The sequence below is a fragment of the Dipodomys spectabilis genome, unplaced genomic scaffold (assembly GCF_019054845.1).
Source record: "Dipodomys spectabilis isolate Male_0828 unplaced genomic scaffold, ASM1905484v1 ptg000024l, whole genome shotgun sequence".
In the NCBI taxonomy this organism is placed as follows: domain Eukaryota; kingdom Metazoa; phylum Chordata; class Mammalia; order Rodentia; family Heteromyidae; genus Dipodomys; species Dipodomys spectabilis.
The window spans coordinates 14,841,951-14,865,713 of record NW_024870701.1 but is presented as its reverse complement, the minus strand read 5'-3'; the positions used below and the strand labels follow the sequence as shown (position 1 = coordinate 14,865,713).

Sequence of the window (23,763 nt, the reverse complement as noted above, 5' to 3'; positions counted from 1 at the left end):
TGGTGGCTCACACCTGTAATCCTAAGATCTGAGGATCACTGTTCAAAGCCAGTCTGTGCAGTAAAGTCCATGAATAAGACTTTTATCTCCAATTAACTACCCAAACACCTACACTGGAGGAGTGGCTCAAGTGGTAGAGGCCCTGATTTCAAGATCCAAGAACAACAACAACAACAACACACACACACACACACACACACACACACACACACACACACACACACACACACACACACACACAGCAGAAGCAGCAGCAAGCAAGACATCAGTAAAGTTAAAAATATCACAGTGAAGCTTTTGATGATAACAGAATGCTAAGAACTGAGGTTTGAAAGACAAGCTTAGGCTTAAGAGAGAAAAAGAATCTGAAAAATACCTAGAAGGAGTTGTAATGTTTAAAATCTACGCTGAGCACTGGTGACTCATACCACTCAGGATGCTAAGATCTGAGAATCATGGTTTGAAGCCAGCCCTGGCAGGAAACTCCATTAGATGCTTATCTCCAATAAACCACTCAGAAAAGCCAGAAGTAGCAGTGTGGCTCAAGTGACAGAACACTCATCTTGAGCAAAAAGAAGCTCAGGGACAGTATCCAGGCCCAGAGTTGAAGCCCCAGGACCAGCAAAAAAATAAAAACTTAAAAAAAACCCAACACATTATCCTGGGTAACATTTTGTCAATAGCATCAATTTAAATTCATGTTTCTAATCCTGCCATGGATTTGCTCCTTTTTTATGTTTCAATAATTATTTCATTTTGATGAACATTCATTAATTGCATATATTAATTATGGTTCAGGTGGTATATCCATATGTGTATATAGTATGTGATCTGATCAAAGCCAATAGAAGAGTAGAAAGGAACTATGCTTAGGTTGTCATATTAAAACAAAAACACTAATTCTTTTAGGATACTTGCATCTTGCTCAACATTTTCTCCACAACATAAAGTTTAATATGATGTAGCATTGGACTGCAGTTTTACCCTAGTTTATCTTTCTCCCTTAATCCTCCATCATGCCATCATTTACATTAAAATTAGTCTTTCCCAGCCCTTGAGATTGTTTATATGTACTTTGCCTCCATTCTTTCTCCTTTTCACCTGCCATTTTATAAAGATAGACTTAACTCTAATCCATTGTGTGTGTGAGAAAGAGAGAGACACACACAAAAAGAGACAGAGACAGAGAGATTGAGAGTGTACTGATGTCTGAATTTGAACTCAGGGTCTTGCACTCTTGCTTGGCTTTTTTTGTGCAATGTTATGTTCTACTACTTGAAACATACCTCCATATCTGGCATTTTTCTGGCTAATTGGAGAACAATAATCCTTAGATTTTAGCCTTCTGAGTAGTTAGGTTTATAGGTATGAGTCACCAGTGCTCAGCTTCATATTCATTTCTTTTGAAGATTTTTATTCCCACTGTAAACTATTCCAAATTCTTGGGGCTGGGAAGGTGGCTCAAAGGTAAAGTGTGTCTTACATGCATGAGGCCTTGGTTTGATTCCTCAGCACCTCATAAGCAGAGAAAGCCAGAAGTGGTACTGTGGCTCAAATGGTAGAGCACTAGCCTTGAGCTGAAGAGCTGAGGGACAGTGCCCAGGTCTAGAGTTCAGGCCCTATGACCAACAACAACAAAAAAATTCCAAATTCTCTATCAGCAGTGTGACCATACAGGTGAATGATGCTGGGTTTTATGTCCACAGTGCCAGATTTTCCTATCAGAATCTCCTCTCTCATTCTCACCATGTAATAAAAAAAAAAAATTACCTGAATAAAATCAAGATTTTAAAACAATTGTCTCATGTTTCAGTATCTCAGTAGGCAATGAAAATAGTCACTTTTTTGAGATGCAGTCTTTTAAATAAATAAAATAGTAATTTTGAACTTGGTATGTTGTAGAAAAATAAACATGTTTTTCTTTTTTTTTTTTTTTTTTTGTCAGTCGTGGGGCTTGAACTCTGGGCTCGAGTGCTATCTCTGGGCTCTTTAGCTCAAGGCAAGCACTCTACCGCTTGAGCCACAGCACCACTTCCGGTTTTCTAGTGGTTTATTGGAGTTAAGAGTCTCATGGACTTTCCTGCTCCGCTGGCTTTGAACTTTTATCCTCAGATCTCAGCCTCCTGAGTAGCTAGGATTACAGGTATGAGCCACTGGCGCCTGGCTTAAACATGTTTTCTTAAGCTGTGTATTCTCATTCCAAGACACCACTATGTAAATAGGCTGCTCCTGTAGAGACAATGATGCCATTACACCATGTTCCTAGCCCTCAATCCATATTTTCTGACAAACCAAGGAAAGCTGATCTCTAAAAATACCAGAAAAGGATGTATGTTGCATGATTGGTATTAGCTCACAGAGGCCAGAAACCTATCATTCACCAAGAGCAAACATAATGATAAAGACACAAGAATTCCATGAGAGAAACTCTAACGAGCAGATACAGAGTATCACCATTGTCACTGAATAACAAGTCACATCCACAGGAAGATTTAGAATCCAGCCCCAAGATAAAATATCTCCATAGGTCAGAATGGAGCCATTAGAACGGCTTATCTTCATATTTACTTTCAAGTTCCCCAGTATAGTTGGACATTTATCTGAGAACCTTGTGATTCCTGTGAGCTGTTCTCCTGAACAGAGAAAATGGCAAATGCACACAATTTAAGCAGAATGGTATTTTGGGGGGCAAGGGATGCTGACGGTCTGTGCCATCCATAGTACAAGTGGTCATATACCCTGGTGCAGAGCCAGTTTAGACAATCTATTGAACCAAGAAACTATTTATCAGTACCTATTGCCTAGAAGAGAATATTATATTTGAAAAGTAAAAATTATAGATACAAAGAAATCTTAGATATCGGAGTTAATATCCAATCAGGTATTACACAGTGTAATAAAAACCATATTCACAGAAGAGGTGAATATGAGACAGCCACTCCGCAGGCAGTAGTTAGCCAATTGTGATCTGTGTGTTTGAAACATAACAAGCTAGTTAATAGACTCCATACAGCTAACAATGGCAGGCTATATAAATAATGGTATGTACAGATATTACAGATACTAAACATACAATCATAACTTGTACAGAAGCATGGAAACTGCTTACTAGGTAAAATGAAATAAAAAAGCAGAATGCTAAAATGTGTGTAAGCTCTGGTAACAACCATGTGAAACTGTGAGAATGAGGCCCAGGGGAAAAAAAGAGACAAAAAACATGTATAAAGTAGCAGGTATGTAAGGATGAAAGTTTCAAGAGCAGTGAGGTAATAAAAGTTGCTGAACATGGGCATCATTTCTATGTAAGATTTTTTCACTAGTTTGATCTCAAAAACCATAAGAAGAAATGAGTAACTATGAAATAATGGATATGCTGTTTACTATTTATCAGTGTATCTATCATTATCTATCTCTTATAATATGTTGTACATCTAAAATATTCAAAATAAAATTTATTTTAAAAAGCCAACAAAAAAACACAAGTTGTTTGTTAGAATAGAATTAACTAGTGATCTGCTTTTCATGATTTCTGCATTATTTTTATATTACTTTATATAAATATAAAGAGGCATGCAGGCATTGTGCCTTTGTGTTTCTCTCCTAGGGTTATTCTCTTTTGGTCTCTTTTACTCTCTTTTGGGTATCTAAAATCCTGTATAATTTGTCATATCCCAGTGTATTTTATATCTAATTTCCACATATCGGAGAGAACATGTGCCATTTGTCTCTCTGAGTTTTGCTTACCTCATTTAACATAATTTGTTCTAGTTCCATCCATTTCTCTGCAAATAACATTATTTTATTCTTTCTAATGGCTGTGTAAAATTTCATTGTGTATCAATACCACATTTTCTGGATCCACTCATGTATTGTGGGGCATCTGGGCTGTTACCATATCTTAGCTTTTGTGAATAGCGCAGCGATGAACGTGGATGTGCAGGTGTCCTTATCATATCCTAGCGCATAGTGTTCGGGGTAGATGCCCAGGAGTGGTATGGCTGGGTTGTGGGGAAGATCTATGTTTAGTTTTTTTTGAGGAACCTCCAGACTGCTGTCCAGAGTGACTGTATTAGTTTACATTCCCACCAACAGTGCAGCAGAGTTCCTTTTTCACCACATCCTTGCCAACATTTGTTGTTTGAATTCACAATGTTGGCTAGTCTAACTGGGGTGAGATGGAATTTCAGTTGTTTTGATTTGCATTTCGTATGTGGCCAGGGATAATGAGCATTTCCTCACGTGTTTCTTTGACTTTCTTACCTCTTCTTCTGAGAAGTCTCTTCTTAACTCCCTTGTACATTTAGTGATTGGTTTATTAAGTTTGGGAAAGGTTAGTTTCTTGAGCTTTGTATATATAGGGTATTAGGCACTTGTCTGATATATTGCTGGTGAATATCCTCTCCTAGTCTGTTGGATGTCTTTCTAGTTGAGTAACTATGTCCTTAGCTGTGCAGAAACTTTTTATTTAGATGTAGTTTCACTTATCAAGTCTCTCTCCTATCTGTTGTGCCCGTAGAATTATTTTCAAGAAGTTTCCACCTATAAGTTCTAATGTTTCTCCTACTCTTGCAGTAATTCCAAAGTTCAGGTCTGATGTTGAAATCTTTGATCCACCTTGAATTGATATTATGCATGGTGGCAAATAGGGAGCCACTTTTAGTGTTCTGCATACAGATGCCCAGTTTTCCTAACACATATTGAAGAGGCTATTTTCTTCCCACTGTATGTCATTGGCTCCCTTATCAAATATTAGATAACTGTAAGTGTATGGTTTTATGTCTGAGTTTTCTAATCTGTTCCATTGATTTTTGGAGCTACTTTTGTGCCAATACCAATTGTTTTTGTTATTATGGCTCTGCAGTAGAGCTTGAAGTCTGATATTGTGATACTACCCACATTCTGCATTATTTTTAACAGTGGAAATTTTGGAAACAGTGTAGAAATAGAAGACTATATGATATATATATAAGAGACATGAAGAAGGCAGGAAGTGGTTAAATTCTGTGAGTTATTTAATTAATCAATCGTAGATGACATACTTATGGTAGAATATATAATATCTAAGTACTAATAGTTGGATATTTTTCTCTAATGGTAACTAAAATGATGGAATGTCTTTTGTTTCTTGAGTAATTTGAGCCAATCAATTGTACATATTCTATGATACCACGGGCTATATTCCTGTTAAGGAATCATATAATCAATGTAACTGAAGTGTTGAAGAGTGGAAGAACAGCTAGAGGGAGTACAAGGACAACTTCTGAGGTAATTGGGATGTACTCATTCAATACACACCACACACACACACACACACACACACACACACACACACACACACACACACACACACACACACACACACATTTAAAGCCCCTTGCATAGCATCACCTCTGCCTTACCTCCAGTTCTCCCCTGGAGGTCTCTATCTCTTAGGTAGTTCCAAGCATGAGACGACTGTGGAAATAACACAGTTTGGATTCATTCCTACTTGAGTTCTAATCTTGGCTCTGTGACTCACTAAACAACATGACTTGAGCATGTTATATTATCTGTCTGAACCTCAATTTCTTCCTTTGGAAAAAAAATGTAAGAAAAGATTCATATGGGGCATATGAGGCATGAGGTACCATGGCTCACTCCTTGGTCTGTGATTTTCTACCAGAGTCTTTTATACTCATTCTACTAGTTTCTCCTACTAGCATGTGAGTAACTCCAGTCTCCATCTCAGATCAGTTCTTCTCCCACAGTCTTGCTTGCTGTTCCCATCAATCAAGTGTTTTAAGGGTTACTTAAAGCTATTCTTTCTCTCTCCTGAACTTCTTGCATCTGGCTTCCACTTTGATCATGGTACTGAAGTTATCTTCCACAGATCACTAACCACCTATTTGTTGCTAAATCAATGAGTACTTTTTAGTGATTATTTTACTTAACCTCTGTGGACCATTTAGACTTATTAACCTTTTGCTCATTTTTGCATGCTATTTTCCCTTGGCTTCCATGATGGCATGCTTGATTCTGGTCTTTACTCTGTTTCTAGCTAATCTCTATCATTCAGTCTCTCTATCTCTTTTTCTCTCTTTCCATTCCCCTCTCCTACAGTCCCCGGAAACCACCATTTTCTTTCTGTTTTGACCACTTGAGCCACATTCCCAACCTTACTTTCTGTCTCTATGGATTTGGCACCTTTAGCTTCCTCATATTTGTGGAATTCACAGTATTTGTCTTTTGGAAGGATTGGCAACTGGCAAATTCATTTAGCATATTACCCTTGAGGTTCATTTATAATGTGGTATGAATATGGCAAAGTTTCTTCCTTTTAAGGGCTGAATAACATTCCACTGTACATACATGTAACACTTTATTTTTCCAGTCATCTGTCCATGGAGAACTGGGTTGCTACTACGAGTTTTGTGAACAATGTGATTTGAACACTAGTGTTGTAGTTTTTCTTTGCCATGTCTTTTGAGATATTAGTGTCTGCAAGATGCTTGTCTGGATTCTCTTGGGCAATCTTACCCAAACTTAGGACTTGCATGCTAGTAATTCTCAAAACTGCCCTTGTGTTTTTCTCTTTGGCTTCAGATTCCTAATCCCTAGGTACCTTCTCTGGGATATCACTAGCAATTTACATGCTGCCATGCTGAGCTTCTTGCCTTACACTTATTCATTCTCAGTAAATAATACCAGTATAACCTCATTACTCATGCAATCAATGTGTGCTCATAAGAAAGCTCCCTCCCCCCCTCTCCATTACTTCCCCTCACCCAACTTTTTATTATCAATTAGCAACATCTTACACTGTATTTCCTCTTGCCCTCAATTTTCTTAGCCACGAACTAATACATACCACATAGGAAGCACACTCAAGACATTTGTTGAAAATTAATCCCTTGACTTCTTCCTAACCAAATCCTGTCTATTTTACCACCTAATTGTACTCAAACATACCCAGTTCCCTTTTCTTCAGCTGCTCACCCCCTTACCTAGAGGCTCATCAAATTTCATCTGAACTCTGTATTTCTACTCTTGCTTTTCCTTCTGATCCAGTCCCTGCACAGCTGCTAGTGTGACTGTTCTAAGACACAAAGCTGGTAACTTTACTTCTCTGCTAATAACATGCCATGTCTCTTGTAGAGCAGGCCCAAAGTCCTTCATTGCCTTCTCAAGTCCCTTCCAGGACCACCCATCCTGCTCTAAAGCCTGCTGTGGGCCCTGGAGAATCAGGGAGCAGGAACAGTACTCAGGTTCCAGATTTCTACTTCCACTGGAGTGAAAGGGGAAGAGTATGTTCATCCCATCCAAATAACCTCTAATTATTCCAAATTGGTACACATAAGGGTTCAATATACCAATTGCTCTTGGCTTAATATCATGAAAACATATTTGAAAAAAATTGGTAATATTAAGGCAATTTAACAAGGCTTCTCTTCTACAGAAGAAGAACAGCAGATTCCTCTTCTCAAATAAACTACTTAACAATAACCATTGCCTCTAGCATTTCCCACAATGAGACACCAACACAAATTAGCAGATTAAATTAGCATATTGGAGCCTTGATACTCACCAAAACTGCCTGTAAAACTATTATTTAAAAGTGAAAATTCTAATTCTAAAATTCAAAACAAAAGAAGAAAATTCACAATGATATAAACATCATATACACATCATCTTTTTTAAAAATTAAAATGTTTAAATGTTTTGGAGGAAAAAGTGTGGAACTAAAGATTGTTCAAGCACATTTGATGAAATCTAGGAGGTTGCAGGGAGATCAAACTCTGAACAATAATAGTTCAGCGTTCTGAACATATCTCTCAATGGCTTTCTAAAGGTTGCCATCTGGTGGCATTGTGGTTAATTGTTCCTTTGTTCTATAGAGCTCCTAGAGGTGAGCCTGGAATATGTTATTAGAGATTCAGGGTACCAATGGGAACTCATTGAAGGTTCAAAATGATTACTTCTCAAAAATAACCTGAATAAAATGGAGCGTTCTAGGACTTTGTCATTGCCACAAGAAATTCATTTCTCTCTCACACTCTCTCTTCTCCCACCCCTCAACAGAATGGCTATCTTGCCTTTTAACAATAACAAGTATAAGTCATTTATTTACAAATAACTAGAAATGTCATGATCCTCTTGACCATATTGATAATCTTGATACCCCTCCATTTGTCACCAATAAGATCTCCAAAATGAAATTTTAATTGGCATTACCATTTTTAGAGGAATTTCTAATTACAGCTAGTTAGCCTGTAGTACACTTGAGAAGTAAATATAATGGAATATTTAAAATAAAGCTGTTACAAAGGTAGTAGTGCTGCTTAGTTCAATATAATCTGTAAACAAAGAGTCATGGAAAGTAATATATATTTAAACCTTACCTTGAGCATCCAGTCACCCTCCCTGGCTGTCGAGATAAATTGTTCCTCTGGGAAATGGGACCCTGAGATAGGAGGAAGGGGAAGGGAAGGGGAAAGGAAGGAAAGCAGGGAGAGAGAGAGAAAAAAACCACATTGAATACATTTAATATAATGACAACACAGAAGCATAATTATGATTTAATTCATTGGGTGTGACCAGCAATGGGAAAGAAAATTAAAGAAAAAAATATACTCAATGTCAGTAGGTGTGTGTGTGTGTGTGTGTGTGTGTGTGTGTGTGTGTGTGTGTGTGTGTGTGTGTGTGTGTGTGTGGCTTTGGGCTGAACCTAATACCAAGACTCAAGGCTGGGACTGAACCACTTGAGCTATATCTTTTGCAGATTTGTATGCCTGGGCTAGCTTTGAACTACAATTTTCAGATTTTAGCCTATTGAGCATCTAGGATTATAGGCATGAGTTACCAGCCCCCTGTCAGTTGATTTTCTCATATGAGAATGATTAAGTTACCAGACAACAATAGAATTATGACCTATTAGATCAATTCCTAGCTTGGTTGATTTGCTATAATTTGTGAAGGCTTAGTATAATGTCAGTATGTATAGATGTGTGTGTGTATATATATATAACATTATATATATACATATATAAGCTGATGCCCTGAAAAGCATATGTATGAGCACAGGAAGCAGTACCTCCAGTGGGGTTAAGGGTGTTGACTTCTCCAAATTTAGGCTAATTTGCAGGGGTTTATTTGCTTGTTTGTTTTTGTAGTGTTGGAGTTGGACTCAGGAGGGACTCATGCTTGCTAAGCAAGCTGTCTTCTACTTCAGCCACAGTCTCAGGCCTTTTGGCTTTAATTTTTTAGATAAGTTCTCACTAATGTTTTGTCTGGTCTAGCCTCAGAATCTGCTCATTTTATCTTCATCTTCGAGTAGCTGGGATTACAGACATAAAGCACCATGTCCAGCCCTAAATTGCAGGTTTGATATTTAGTATTAATACAGGTTTAATTTATTACAGACATTTTTGCTTAATTTTGACAAAATGAGCATTATAAACAATGCAGGAATCCAACTTCAAAATATATACACAGCAAGCAGAAATTTCCTTACTTTATATGAATAATTTATTTTCCTCCAAAATATGTTCTGACTAAATGACAAAGTCTCTAGATCTAATTCTAGAGATTTAGAAATGCATAAGCTTGAGGGCCCAGCTGGGAGAGAGAAATAGAATCTGGAAGGCTGTTTATGGCTCAACCAGGTGTTAAGAATGACCAGGCACATAGATGCACATATCTTACCTACTTTTTGCACCACCCTAAGGAATGCCTTAGAAATGAACCCTCCTCCAGAGTGCTGTAGCTCATGCCTACAATACTAGTGACTTAGGACAGAGATTGGGAGGATCACTGCTGGTGGCTAGTGCAAGCAGAACGTCCGTGAGATTCCATCTCAGTAGAAGGAAGTTAAACATGGTGGCACACATCTCTCATCCCAGCAACAATGGGGAGCCTAAACACAGGCAGATCTCCATCCCAGCAAATACCTGTGCGAGAAGTGAGACTCAGTCTTAAAAAATAATCAAAGAAAAACAGAGCTATAGCTCTGTGGTAGAATGCCTGCCTAGCAAGTATGAGACCCTGGGTTCAACAACCCCAGGATCACCACACACACATAAAGCCTTCTCCTCACCTTCCATCTGAACCCTCACCCTGCACTTTGCTCCTCTCTAGCTTCTGACTATGGCCATTTGAGAAATGCCTTTGGTGCTTATTTGAAATCAACTATATTAAAATAACACATTTCTAGCAGATAGAATACTGTGAGATTACTCCTAGTCAAATTTCTGAGGGTGGCATTAGTAATTTTTCTTTATTAAAAGAGAATTAGGAATAGATTTTATACCTTTTGTATAAGAGAAAGACATGATTTTTAAAAATGTTAAGTGTAAGAGACAAAAAGGAAAGGTGATAACAAATTGTTTATTTCATACAGGGTAAGCATTTTTAACGTGAACATCTGAAATCCAAAATCTTACAAATTTGAAACTCTGAGAGAGCTGACACCACAAGTGGAAATCTTCAAACCATGAAACGTGGTTTCATGCACAAAAATCACTTAAAATACTGTATAAAATTACCTTTGTCTATGTATATGTTTGTATATGAAATATGAATTTCACCTTTAAGCTTAGGTCCCCTTCCTAGTTTACTATGTCTGTGCAAATATTCTAATAAGTGTTTTTTGTTTGTTTGTTTGTTTTTTTAGTTGTTAGTGGGGCTTGAACTCGGGACCTGGGTGCTGGGTGCTGTCCCTGAGCCATTTTGCTCAAGGCTATATATAAGAGTCTCACAGACTTCTCTGCTCAGGCTGACTTGGATCCACGATCCTCAGATCTCAGCCTTCTGTGTTGGTAGGATTATAGGAGTGAGCCACCAGCACCCAGCTCTAAAAGTACTTTTAAAAACCTGAAAAGTCAAGCACTCTTAGTCCCAAGCTTTTCAAATAAAGGATCCTCAACCCATACTCTTCAAAGAATTCACAAATTATTTATTTATATGCCTGGGTTTATTTATTAACTAGACAATTTAACATCACTGTCTTTAAGAACTGAACTACAATTTTAATCTTTTCCATCAGCTAGAACAGACAGGATGGATTTCTTTACATATTCATTATACTGCCAAATTTAATCTTATGGGCATCATATCATCCCATAATTTAACAACAGCTGATAAACTAAAAATCAGATTCTTAAAAAAAAAAGAGTCCATTTCCATCCTTAAGTCCTCCAATCTTTCAGAAATTTTAACTAAATCAAAATAAGATTAGTTAATTTAGTTATGATATTATACAGCTATGCTATTGTACAAAGTATTGCTACCAGCTAGGAAGCAGGAGTAACACTTCCTAGTTAATCTACAAACCGGATAATTAGCAGTTGGATGATTCATTCTTATCTGTATACAATTGGCTTTGCTCTGTTTTCTCACAACAGAGAAATCACCAATTACCCATTGGTAATTTTTCAGCAGCTGCAAGAGACCAGTTTGGAGAAGAATGTGACCATTTATGGGACACTGTGTGTGTCAATCATTTCACATATTTTATCTAATTTGACTCTCAAAACCATCCTATTACAAATACAAAGAAACTGGCCTTCAGAATAATAGAACCGTCTGCCCAATCCCAGGCAGCTAGGAAGTGACAGATTTTAACTGAATCTCACAGGCTCTGATAGCTGCTCTTTCTTTCCTGCCAGTACTATACCTTAAAAGCTAATCTCTCAATGCAGATTAAAAATAACTACTGGGAGCTCCTGAATCCCTTCCATTCTTGGACTTACACAAAATGACAAAGAACCTAGTACTATGAACTTTATTTATGCATTTATTTGTTCGTTTATTTTGGGGCTGGTACTGGAGCTTAAACCAGGCTCTGATCTGTGTCCCTGAGCATTTTCATTGAAGGCTAGCACTCTACACCTTGAGCCACAGTTCTACCTCCAGCTTTTGGGTTTGGAGATAATGTTTGATTGCCTTTCCTACCCAGGCTGGCTTTGAACTACAGTCCTCAGATCTCAGCCTCTTGGGTAACTAGGATTACAGATTTGAGCCACTGACACCTGCCTTGAAAGATTAACTCTTGATACAAGCAACAACCTGGATAAACCTCCATAGAATAATATTGAATGAAGAAACCAATTCCCATAGGATTCATGCTATATGATTCCATTTTTACAGCATTATATAAAAAACAGACAGAAATGGAATACTTGCTGCCATTGGTTATAAAGGGTAATGCTGAAAGGAAGTGAGCATTGGTGACAGAAACGTTCTGGTCCTTGACAATATCAATGTGGCCTTGGAGTATAATTTTCTGAGATGTTACCAGGTAATGGTGGTAGTATGGTTTTGGGTAACAAATATAGAGACTCTCCATATATTATTTCTTATAACGATGTGTTAGTGCACAATGATCTCAAAATGTAATAACTTTAAAAAAAAATCAGGAGATGAGACAGTAACTAGAATTGAGCAAGATGACTTAGTTTTAATTTTATTACCTTTTTCTAAGGAAAACAAAAGTTCCAAGAGAGTAGATAAGAAGGAGGCAGGAACTGATTCTACTTTGTCCAGGCCCAAGAAGAAAAATGTCACTCATGACTCTTAACACTCAGAAATCAATCCAGGGTGACTGCCCAGCACTGTCCAACCTTGTCTAGCTTATAATTACCACCCTTTTCTACTTTATTTACCTTTTCAAACTTCCATCAAAAGTCAAAATAGTGATCTAAATGCATACATCCCAAAGCACAAGTGAGTTGAAAACATCAGTTTGGTACATCCTGCATTGTTTTTTTTTTTATTTTTGTCAGTCGTGGGGCCTGAACTCTGGGCCTGGGTGCTGTCCCTGAGCTCTTCAGCTCAAGGCTAGCGCTCTACCATTTGAGGCACACTGCCACTTCTGGCTTTTTCTGCTTATGTGGTACTGAGGAATCGAACCCAGGGCCTCATGCATGCAAGGTAAGCACTCTATCACTGAGCCACCTTCCCAGCCCCACATCCTGCATTTTTAAAGCAAATATTTTATATCTTTAGGCTCATACTACTCAGGATTACCTAAAATTTCCATATCAATTAACACAGGAATCAAATTTCATTCTTTGTGGCTTTTTTGTGGATAACAAATATTCTGTGTTCTAAACAAGCACACAACTGGGAACTCACAGGGTGTCCCTTCAAGTTGACTTGTACTCTTTCATCATTCTGAGTCTTAGGCAGCTCCTTAGAAATGAGCTATGTAAGCCAGCTGCTTTCTCTGACTTGTTTGTTAGTTTTGCTTGCATTGAAAAGGCCAGATATTTTTGTTAGGATAAGAGCCCTGTCTTTAACAAAAAAATCTTCTTAGGGCTGGGAAGGTGGCTCAGTGGTAGAGTGCTGCCTTGCATGCATGAGGCCCTGGGCTCCATTCCTTAGCACCACATAAGCAGAAAAAGCCAGAAGTGGCGCTGTGGCTCAAGTGGGAGAGTGCTAGCCTTGAGCTGAAGAGCTAAGGGACAGAGCCCAGGCCCAGATTTCAGGCCCTACAACTGACAAAAACAAACAAACAAAAAACTTCCTTGGTTTCTTCAAGTCCAGCCACTAGAAATTCCAAATCCTCTTTCTTTGAACAAACTCAGGATTCTAGAATTCCATGTTCAAAGCACAGCATCAGGTCATCTGCCCTAGTGAAGGGCATGCCCTTGACACTTCTGCTCCTTTGCCATGACTGTGCCTGGCCATAAAACTACAGAAAGAGGGAAGGTGGCTCAGTGGTAGAGCACTTGCCTTGCATGCATGAGGCCCTGGGTTCGATTCCTCAGCACCACATAAGCATAAAGAAAAAAGCCGGAAGTGGCGCTGTGGCTCACGTGGTAGAGTGCTAGCCTTGAGCTGAAGAGCTGAGGGACAGCACTCAGGCCCAGAGTTCAGGCCCCATGACCAGACCAAAAAAAAAAAAGTACATAAAGATAAAAAGATACGTCAAATTTTTAAAAAATGGCTGTAGAAATATTTCCAAACATATCATTCCATTGAAAGATTTCCTTCTTTCTCCCTTGCTGTGCTGTTAGACAATAAGGCTTCTAATCTTTGCAAAGGGCAAAGCATTCTGTTCACAGAGAGCAGCTGTTTACAGCTTTTCCAGAAAGAAAATGCTGCTGGGGTCTGAGCCTGAGTTTTTCCTCTCAGGATTTGACAGAGTTATCTATGGATGTTCAGAACAAACTGCCTCCTGAATTCCAAACTCCTCACAGTCCTTTTGGGATACTGAATCTTTCCAGTTGGAGATCATATTCTATAATGTGGGAGGTCCAGGACTTTCGAGGAATAAAGCAGCTTATAAGCATTAACAGAAAGTCACTGGCTATTAATCCTGAGGCTGATCCTACTCAATACCAGTCTCTAGCAAGCGCCACATCAATTAGTGGTCTTGGGTTGGGCTCGTGGCCTTCCCCAGGGGCAGCTGAGGGACGCCCAGGGCCTCACTGCCAGGAAACACAGAGCACACACCAGGGAAACCAAAAACCAACAGAGACTATCTGGCAGGCAAGGGAGGTCAAGTTACACTGAATCTTGGATATTAAGTCTGGTATGACTCATTCTCCTTAAGAAAGACAAATTGCCAAATGATCCGGGTTGTATATTTAGGGACTTAAAAAAAAGTTATTAGCTGATAAAGGGATTTGGGTGGCATACATTAAGAATAGTAATGATGGTATAAACTTCTTATGGCTGTGATTTGGATTTCTATAAATATAAAAGATAATCCCCAGAAATGTCCTAAAATGATAGCTACATGAACTCAGAAATCCAGTTCTTCTAAAATCACAGTACAACCTTCCCTTCTTGGAATCCTCTTTTACTCATCTCTTGCTTCTCATGTGAACAGTGTTAAAAATAATATTGAAGATTTCCCTTTCTATTCTAGAATTAATTTTAGAAACTATTGTGCTAAAGGTGGGGACATAAAATTCTTTTTAAAACTGATGAGGTGCCCTACATGTATAAGAAATACCAGGTGCATTAATTCTGGGGAAATAGTTTCATAGTTACATGCTTACTCTTGTTTATTTTTAATATTGAACAGGGTAATGTGCTCATGTGGTGACATTTGACTGCAGCAGAATGCTCGCTCAGTAAGCACGTACACAGAGAGGTTCCCTTACAGATTCAATTTCTGTGGTTGGGATTTAAAATTTTATGTTTGGGTCACAGTGGAAATGAAAGGCCTGCTTCCCATGTGTCCTCTCTTAGTAGTCTGTTATCCCTTGGGCCATCTAAAGAGGGAACTAAGTAACATATTACAGCTGATACCAGGATGACACTAAGGGGCTGATCACAGTAACTGGGTTGGTAGAGCACTGGGTGTTGAGGAGTGTGATGACCTCTTTCTAGAGATGGATAACCTTACACCTTGTACACTGTGAACATCTTTCCAAAGTGCATCTCTTTATAGGGGCTGTTAAACATATTAGTAACTGGACAGAACTTGTAGGAACGTTTAGGAATGTTCTTGGAACCTTTGTCCGCAAGTTCTCTGTTGCAGCCCAAGTGACAACATTGGACAGCATTATATTTGGCAGCTCCACTGTAGACTTTTCCTGGTGGAGAAATCCACTTCCCCAAAGGGGGCCATATCAATAACTATGTTCCTTGATGTAAAAAAAAAAAAAACATGCAGAATTCCATTCAAATGGAATATCTCTTGAAGTTACAGAGATGTTGCTCTATTTATGTTGTCAAGGTTAAGGTAATAAGGAGGGAAATCAATACATGATTGAAAATGCAACTGGAATACCCACCTCAAAAAGATTTCTTAAAGGTTTTTCCTTCCATTATTACATATGTCTATGCCTCTTAGTTTTGCAAAAATTATGTAAGTCAGCTCATCCAGATCCCCTAGTTGTAATTCTTTGCTACATCCTTTAGTGGTTTGTTCTGCTTGCCTTTAAGCTGTCTTTATTAGTCTTCCTTGGGAACTCTTAGGGGTACAAGTTGCAGAAACAGATCTTGAGTTGATGTTTTCAGCATTTCCTCTTACCCACCCCTCACCCACTGGAAGTCTTTTCAGATATCTGTCAGCACATCTCCCACCCTCAGGAAATTGACTGCTAAGAGATAAGATTTTGTCTGTTATGGTGAGCTATGGAGAGACGCAAACCATTGCAATATACACTTTATGTGCTAACTGGGAGTGTATGCTTTAACAGCACTGGATATATTTTATCTTAGAGCACCTCATGTGTGTCAGGAACTACACTACTTGGTAGGGATTCAAAATGAATACGGATAGTCCTGCCTTTCCAACACTGTAAGCAAGTAAACCACGTCTTGTGTAACTCTAGGAAATTGAGAGGATTGGGGCTCCAATCTTTCAGGTGAAGGATCTGAAGCTCACTCATAGAAAGCCCAACTAGAGGTGCCCCAAACACTGACCTTCTGATTTCAAATCACATGCTTTTCCAATACATTCATTCTACGCCATTCTACCCTTGTACATCTCTCATGTTGGATTTCCTTTGTATATTATTACTTGAAACTGAATTCCATATCATCCTATTATTTTGACGGTAGGAGTGTTTGCACTCAGGATCGTGGGCTTGCTAAATAGGCACTCAACCACTTGATCCATATCCATAGCACTTTTTTTTTACGTCAGCTACTTTTCAGATAGGGTCTCACTTTTTTTTTTGACGGAGCTGGCCAAGGACTGTGATATTCCTACCTATGCCTCTTGTATAGTTGGGATTACAGGTAGAAACTATCATACAGGTAGAAACTATCACACTTAGCTTATTTTTGTTGACATCATTTTTAATGTAGGCTTGCCTTTAAACAATATCATCCCAATGTTCCACCTCCAAAGTAGGCTGGATTTCAGGCATTTAACACCACCCTTGCCTTTAATTTCTTAGATTATTGATGTTAACAATAAGTTCTTATATTATTGGAGGACATCAAGTTCTGGTCTTCATGAAATATGTATGTGAAGCTTCAATCTCTTCATGTGTTCCACATTTTCTGTGCATCTAAGAATGACAGCAACTAGTGGGGTTTGGCAGCGCATAGCAGAAATACCAGCTAGTCATGAGACAGGCAGGAAGAATTTGAGTTTGAAGCCAGCCTAGGCAAAGTTAGCTCTAGACTCAAATCTTAGAAACAAAAAATAATCAAAAGGCCTGGAGGTATGGCTCAAATAGCTGAGTGCTTGCCTAGCATGCTTTAAGCTCTAATATGACAATAAAGAATAACAATAGTTACTTATTATCATCGGCGAATATACTACTCAAGACAGGTGCATATTTCATACATCAGTTCATCTACTTGCTTCCAATAACCTCAGGAGGGCGCTCTTTTCCATTCTTATCTTACAGAGGCAAAACTGAAAGGAAGCCTGTGACTGAGCTGGGACAAAACACATTTGTTCAACTTTGTAGTTGGAGCTCTTAGTACCACCTGTCATTTACAGGCATATACTGGGAGTGGAAGCTCTGGGGATGAACAAGACACAAAACTTAGTAATGACAATAACCAAGGATCATAAATGCCAGGATGATGAAAAGAGAGAATGGAAGAAAACAAAAGGGAAAGACTGATGACTATTGCTTTCCTGGAGAGCATGCAGAATTGAAAATCCACTTATGTGTTTTCCACTCTGATACTTGGAAGCAAAAAGGCATTTTCTTTGTCAGGTTCCTCCACAGCAACGCTCTTCAGATGATATGACTCAGTTGAGAATCTTGTACAAATGTTGATTATGATTCAATAGGACCAGGGTGGAACCTAAAAGTTTTTAGGAACCACACCTTGAGTTACAAGGCACAAAATCCCTACAACAGATCTCTTTCCAAAGAAATCTGCTACTTGAGAAACTGAGATGTAGTTTCTCAGACAGGCGGCTCCCTCTACTGATCCCAAGTCAAATAAAGACATTTATACTTCAAATGTTGTTACCATCAAGGGACCAAAGCTAAATAAACTAAGAGGAAAAGTCCACCCTTGTGGCACCTAATTGTTACTCTATTTTCTTCTCCCTTCAATGATAAGCTGTTCATGCAGTATTCAACATCCCTAGGGATGTACTTAATTACTTTGTAGAGAGCACTTATAACAAAACCATCCTGACGAGATGTTCTGGATCTTGTCTTTTTGTTTTGGTGTGTGTGCACTCATACTGGGACTTGAAGTCAGGGCCTCATAGTCTTACTTAGCTTTTTAAGGTTGGTGCGCTAGGTGCTCAAGGCTGGTGCTCTACCACATGAGCCTCACCTCTAGTTCTAAATTTCTGCTGGTTCACTGGAGATGAAAATATCAGGGATTTTTCTGCTTGGGCCAGTGTTGAAGATTAAGATTATGTGTGTGAGCTACCAGCACCTGCCTAGATTTTGTAATACTCTGAGCATCTTTAATAAAACCTTAACTACTTGTTCTTTGTAGACAACTGAGTCAGCAGAAGCTACAACATCTACACCCAGTGTACTTTAGAGATAGGAAGTCAAATGACTTTAAAACAACAACAACAACAACTTGGCATTCTTGTTTCTACAACTGTACAGTGAACTTGGACAATCACTCTGACTAAAGTGTTAGGTTCAAAGTAACTTTTGAGATGACCTTAACTTTCCAGCCACATTTCCAACAACATACTCATCATGACCTTTCTTGGCAATACCAGGAGTTTCAAACTGAGAGAAAAAATGTGACTATGAATGTCAGAATATCTGTATCTCTCATCTGAGGTAGGCTGTGACTCCAATACTATTGTTTACCTCATTTAAAAAACCTTATACCTCTTTCCATGGACAATATGAGGTAGTTGGAAGTTAAGATGCTATCACTCAGTATTTTTATGGGCTACCAGCTCTTTTGAGAACTATCCTCAAAAGGTAATAAAAAGTGATAATCAACAGGTGATAAGCCAACTATTATTTGTAAAGAAGTCTGCTGTAAAGAGCATTGGGACCAGCAGTAAAATTCCCTGGGTTTGTGGCTTTCCCAATTATGTGATCTGGGCCTTATCTCTTAAACTCTAGGCTCTGTTTTTTTATGGTTTTCTGTAAAGCTTGTCTACTTAGCAAGTTGTTGCTGTATATAAAAATTCTTTTGCAATTGTAAATTTCTACACAAATGGGCAACACTGCAATTCATTATCACTATTAAATAACTGAATGTGAGCACATATGCTTGGGCATCTGCTTGGGTCAGAATGTGACAGGGTCAGGAAGTAATAAAATGGAATCAACTGTAGGCAAAAAATGGGAGGGAATTCCTACATTGAGAGGGATATTGTTGATGTGGCCTTGATAAAAGGGGCCCCAATGAATCTCTGGAGTACAACCCTCCCTGGCTTTTCTCAATGTGCTTCAGAGCCAGGAAGAAGCTCAGATAATACACTGAACACTAGCAAAAGCAAATCATGGACAGGTGCCAGTGGCTCATGCCTGTAATCCTAGATGCTCTGGAGGCTAGATGTGAGGATCGTGGTTGAAGCCAGCCCAGGCAGAAAACTCTGTGAGACTCTTATGTCCAGTGAATCAGCAAAAAGCCAGAAGTGGAGGTATGGTTATGGTTCAAGTGACAGAACACCAGCCTTATGTGGAAAAGCCAAGTGAGTACACAAGGCCCTGAGTTCAAGCCCCAGTACTGGCACATGTGCGCGTGTGCGCACACACGCACATACACACACACACACACACACACACACACACACATCATAAACTCATAACATGACTTTAGTAAGCTACTGTGTCATTTTAGTAGGAAAATCTCCATGGCTGAGATTTTCAGTTAGAAAACAATAAGATTGTGAGATGACCCTACGTGGTATAAAAATGAATGGACCATATAGTTCAGAGAACTGTGCACTAACTTTATGAGATCTTCTCTGTTGGAACACAGTGATTGTGCCAGACATTCAAATCAGGTAGAACACAACTACTTCTAATCATCCCTACCAGAAAAGTGTCATAGGGTTGTGTCACTACAGTTCAGAGTGCAGCCTAGCAGGGTAAGGTTTTCCTTATCATAAAACCTTCCTTGAGCACCACTGGGCATGAACTTTCAGGTTGTGAAGACACAAAAGAAGCAATGACTCTCACCTCTCTTTGGCCACAACTGTTGGTTGGGACTTTTCTATATTTACTAGAACTCAGCTCTAGCCTTAAAAAGAGAGTCTTCCTTTGAAATAGGCTAACAGAGAAGCCTTGTCCTAATTGTCACTCCCTGTGTTTAAAATCGATTGTCTTCTTATTCTCCTTCGATCTAGTGCCTTTAGACTCTATCGGAGACAAGCAATTGAGAGAAACTGGAGATTATGTATGCATTTTCAGCCATGCATTTTGAGGTAACACAATACAACTTCTTGCTGGACCTGTCCTGATTTTTCCTTGCCTACAACAGGATACAAGAGATGGCTTCTTTCTTTCTCAGCCCAGCTGACTGATGGAGAAAGGACCCAATGTTAACTACCACCACGTGGACAGGAAAGTGTGAACTCCAGGAAGTGTTGCAGCAGATGCTTTTAAAGAACGTTTCTGCTCTGCCAGAAGTTGCACTGTTTTGGGATTTTGAGAAGCTATAATGGCATTCTCCATATGTTGAGGGAAATGGACATTTAAGCTTGCCAGTGCCTCTGCCTATTCTCATTTAGCTAAGTAATTCACAGTGCAAATGGATCATTAGAACTATATATTTTCCCTATGCATCAGAAGTTATTTATGGCTTCTCCAAAGAAAAAAAATACAGCTCACATTCATTTCCCATTCCGTTTGGTTCTATCAACAATTAATAACAACTTTCTGGAGCACTTGAGGTGTTCTGTAGGGAAGACGAGATAAAGGCATGATAACCTCACTTTACTGATAATACTGGAAGCCATAAATGGGAGCTGTGTAGTCTTGAATTACACTTCATGTACAATGGAAACAAGAACCAGGGTAAGAGTTCAAATGGCCTTTAAGAATTGGCAATAAGAATGGTGGTACGCCTCACTTGGAAAATGTTGAAGGTCATTACTTAGAGTTAAGTGATGAATTATGAATCAAAGAAGATAGGAACAGCCATTCTGGTTTTTCCTCCTGTTTTCTTCTGAATGCTCTTTCTCTTTGGCAATCTCTTCTCTAGTTTTCCTTATTTCCTGATACTTTTGGTGCTTAAACTTTTTCCTAATCTCTGGAGCTTCTGCTCAGGATCAATAATAGCAAATATTTACAGTTTTGTTTTTGTGCTGGTCCTAGAGCTTGAACTTGGGGCCTGGATGCTGTCCCTGAGCTTCTTTGGCTCAAGACTAGCACTTTACCACTTGAGCCACAGCTCCATTTCTGGCTTTTTCTGCTTATGTGGTGCTGAGGAATCGAACCCAGGGCTTCATGCATGTGAGGTAAGCACTCTACCACTAAGCCACATTCCCAGCCCTGGCCTTTTATTTGAGTGGGGGGTAGTTTATTGGATATAAGAGTCTCATAGACTTTCCTGCCTGGGCTATCTTTGAACTGTGACCCTCAGAGCCAAGCCTCCTGAGCACCTGGGATTACAGGCATGAGCAACCAGGCACCAGTGGCTTACACCTGTAATCCTAGCTACTCAGGATGCTGAGATCTGAGAATCACGGTTCAAAGCCAGCTCAGGCAGGAAAGTCCATGAGACTCTTATCTCCAATTAACCACGAGAAAACCGGAAGTGGTGGTAGAGTGGTCACTTTGAGCTGAAGAGCTCAGGGACATTGCCCAGGCCCAGAGTTGAAGCCCCACGACAAAGAAAGAAAGAAAGAAAGAAAGAAAGAAAGAAAGAAAGAAAGAAAGAAAGAAAGAAAGAAAGAAAGAAAGAAAGAAAGAAAGAAAGGAAGAAAGGAAGGAAGGAAGGAAGGAAGGAAGGAAGGAAGGAAGGAAGGAAGGAAGGAAGGAAGGAAGGAAGAAAGAAAGAAAGAAAGAAAGAAAGAAAGGTACGTACAAAGTCTATCAACTGAAGTCAGAATATATTTATTAGTAGGTTAATAGTTAACAGGGTAGTAACCAAACCCAATGCTATTATCCCTTCTTTAAGATTTAAACATCAACTTACCAAATGTGAAAACATACATTCCCCCCCCCACACACACACAAGAAAATCCACACAGCTTTTAGATTCCACAAGTAACCCTTAAGCCAGCACTCATTTCACAAGAATATATTGTTAAAATTCTTTTTCAGTTGGGATGGGCCACCAACCCATGGGCAAACATGACTCAACTGAAGCTTGGCTCAGTATTGCAGGGCATGGAGCACCATAATTGTTCTACCCTCCCTGCCTGGCTCACTTGCGTCAAATTGCCCAACAAGGTTCTCTCGAAAGGTGTTCAGATGACTTTTACAAACTCCACCCAAAGTCCCATGTCTGGGCAAATTACCACGAATACTATGATCACAGACATTCAGATAAAATAGTACAGGGTCAGGAGAAAGACAATTTATTATATAAAAGAGGTGAAGTTTATCTGAATCCATAATTTGGCCAGAGTAGGCATCCATGGCAAAGGGCAAGTACAGTGGTAGACTCTAAAACAGGGAAAGAGGGAGACACACTCTTGAATATAATTCTACTCCTTTCAGTCTTGCAGTCTGTGTGGCTTATTGTAAGAGTTGTTGGTAAGCAGTACCAGGATCCTCAAGTTCCTTTCACATGAGACAAACAATAGCCCTGTTGGACAGACATTTCTTGTTTCTGGGCACGACCTGATTCCAAAGCTCTAACCAGCCTCTAACTAAAACAGGAACTAAGGGCAGAGCCTCCCTCCCTCTCTCGCATAGCCTGTCCCTGAGTTCACAAAAAACATTCTTTCCACAACAAAAAAGTAAGCTCCCTATAGTTCAGTTCTTGTTAAATTGTAATGTCAGTTTAGAAACATCAGTGGAGGAGTACCTGCACATTTGACTGCCTAGAATTTTACAATGAACATCTGGGGTAAAGATCCTGAAGGAGATCATCAGGATGGGTTGCTTTGAATATAGGCCTGGATGAAATTTGTCACAGATGAAAGAAAAGTCATAAGTGTTGGGGGGAGGTGTGTTCATATCCTGAGACTTAATAGATATGAAATGTGTTGCTGTTGCTTTTTTTAAAAAATGAAAATGTGAGCTACCTATTGATTCAGGAAATAAACAACCTAACATCTCTCAGAACTAGAAGCTGCTTCAAGACTTTCCACCATTTATCTTGATTAGTATCTACTAATGATTCCTTCTCCTCTTAGAAAACCATTATTTCTACATCCCTTCTCTAAACATTTGCCAAAACCTGCCATCTGATCAACCTCTACACTACACCTAAAGTAGGATACCTCCCAGGGATATTGGTATTTAACAGGGATTAACATTTAAGCAGAAGGGATAAAGTTCTAGCAGTGATGTTCATAAGTTATTCTCAGAGAAGCATTTTTCCACCAAGCATATTTTCCACAGTAAAGGCAGCAACAAAAATGCATACTTTGACAAAATGCTACTGAAGTGCACCCATTTCCCAGCACACAAGATGACTTTCACTTTCAATTTACCTACAAAACAGTCCTGTCAGAACATGAAGAAATAATTCCCCAAGCCCAACTGTCACTTGTGCAAGCACCACACAAGATCTAGGGTGTGGAGATGAGTAGAGTCCATTGCAACCTTCAACCAACTGGCAAAGATCAAACCAACACATGCCACCTACCCTACTCCATCAAGATAAGTGAACTATTTATTGTTAGTAGGCAAGGAAATAGTCAGGAAGGTAAAGAAAGGTTTCTCAGAGCCCAGTTTCTGTATTTATAAGAGGCTTCCTCCATCATGCTCATGTCACTGGCAAGTAGGCCATACTTTTTGAGTAGCA

General features: G+C 39.1%; 1 protein-coding gene across 4 annotated transcripts in view; it reads right to left on the bottom strand.

Moving 5' to 3' along the window:
* The window catches only part of Mapre2 (microtubule associated protein RP/EB family member 2), a 164,451-nt gene that overhangs the window by 129,175 nt on the left and 11,513 nt on the right, over window positions 1-23,763 (bottom strand). For all 4 annotated transcript variants that reach the window (XM_042675115.1, XM_042675114.1, XM_042675111.1 and 1 more), the window contains one exon: window positions 8,379-8,440. Coding sequence is in view for 2 of the 4 variants with exons in the window: in XM_042675111.1 (XP_042531045.1) it covers window positions 8,379-8,440 (62 nt within the window). In the remaining 2 variants the exon portion in view is untranslated. The remainder of the gene's footprint in view (window positions 1-8,378; window positions 8,441-23,763) is intronic.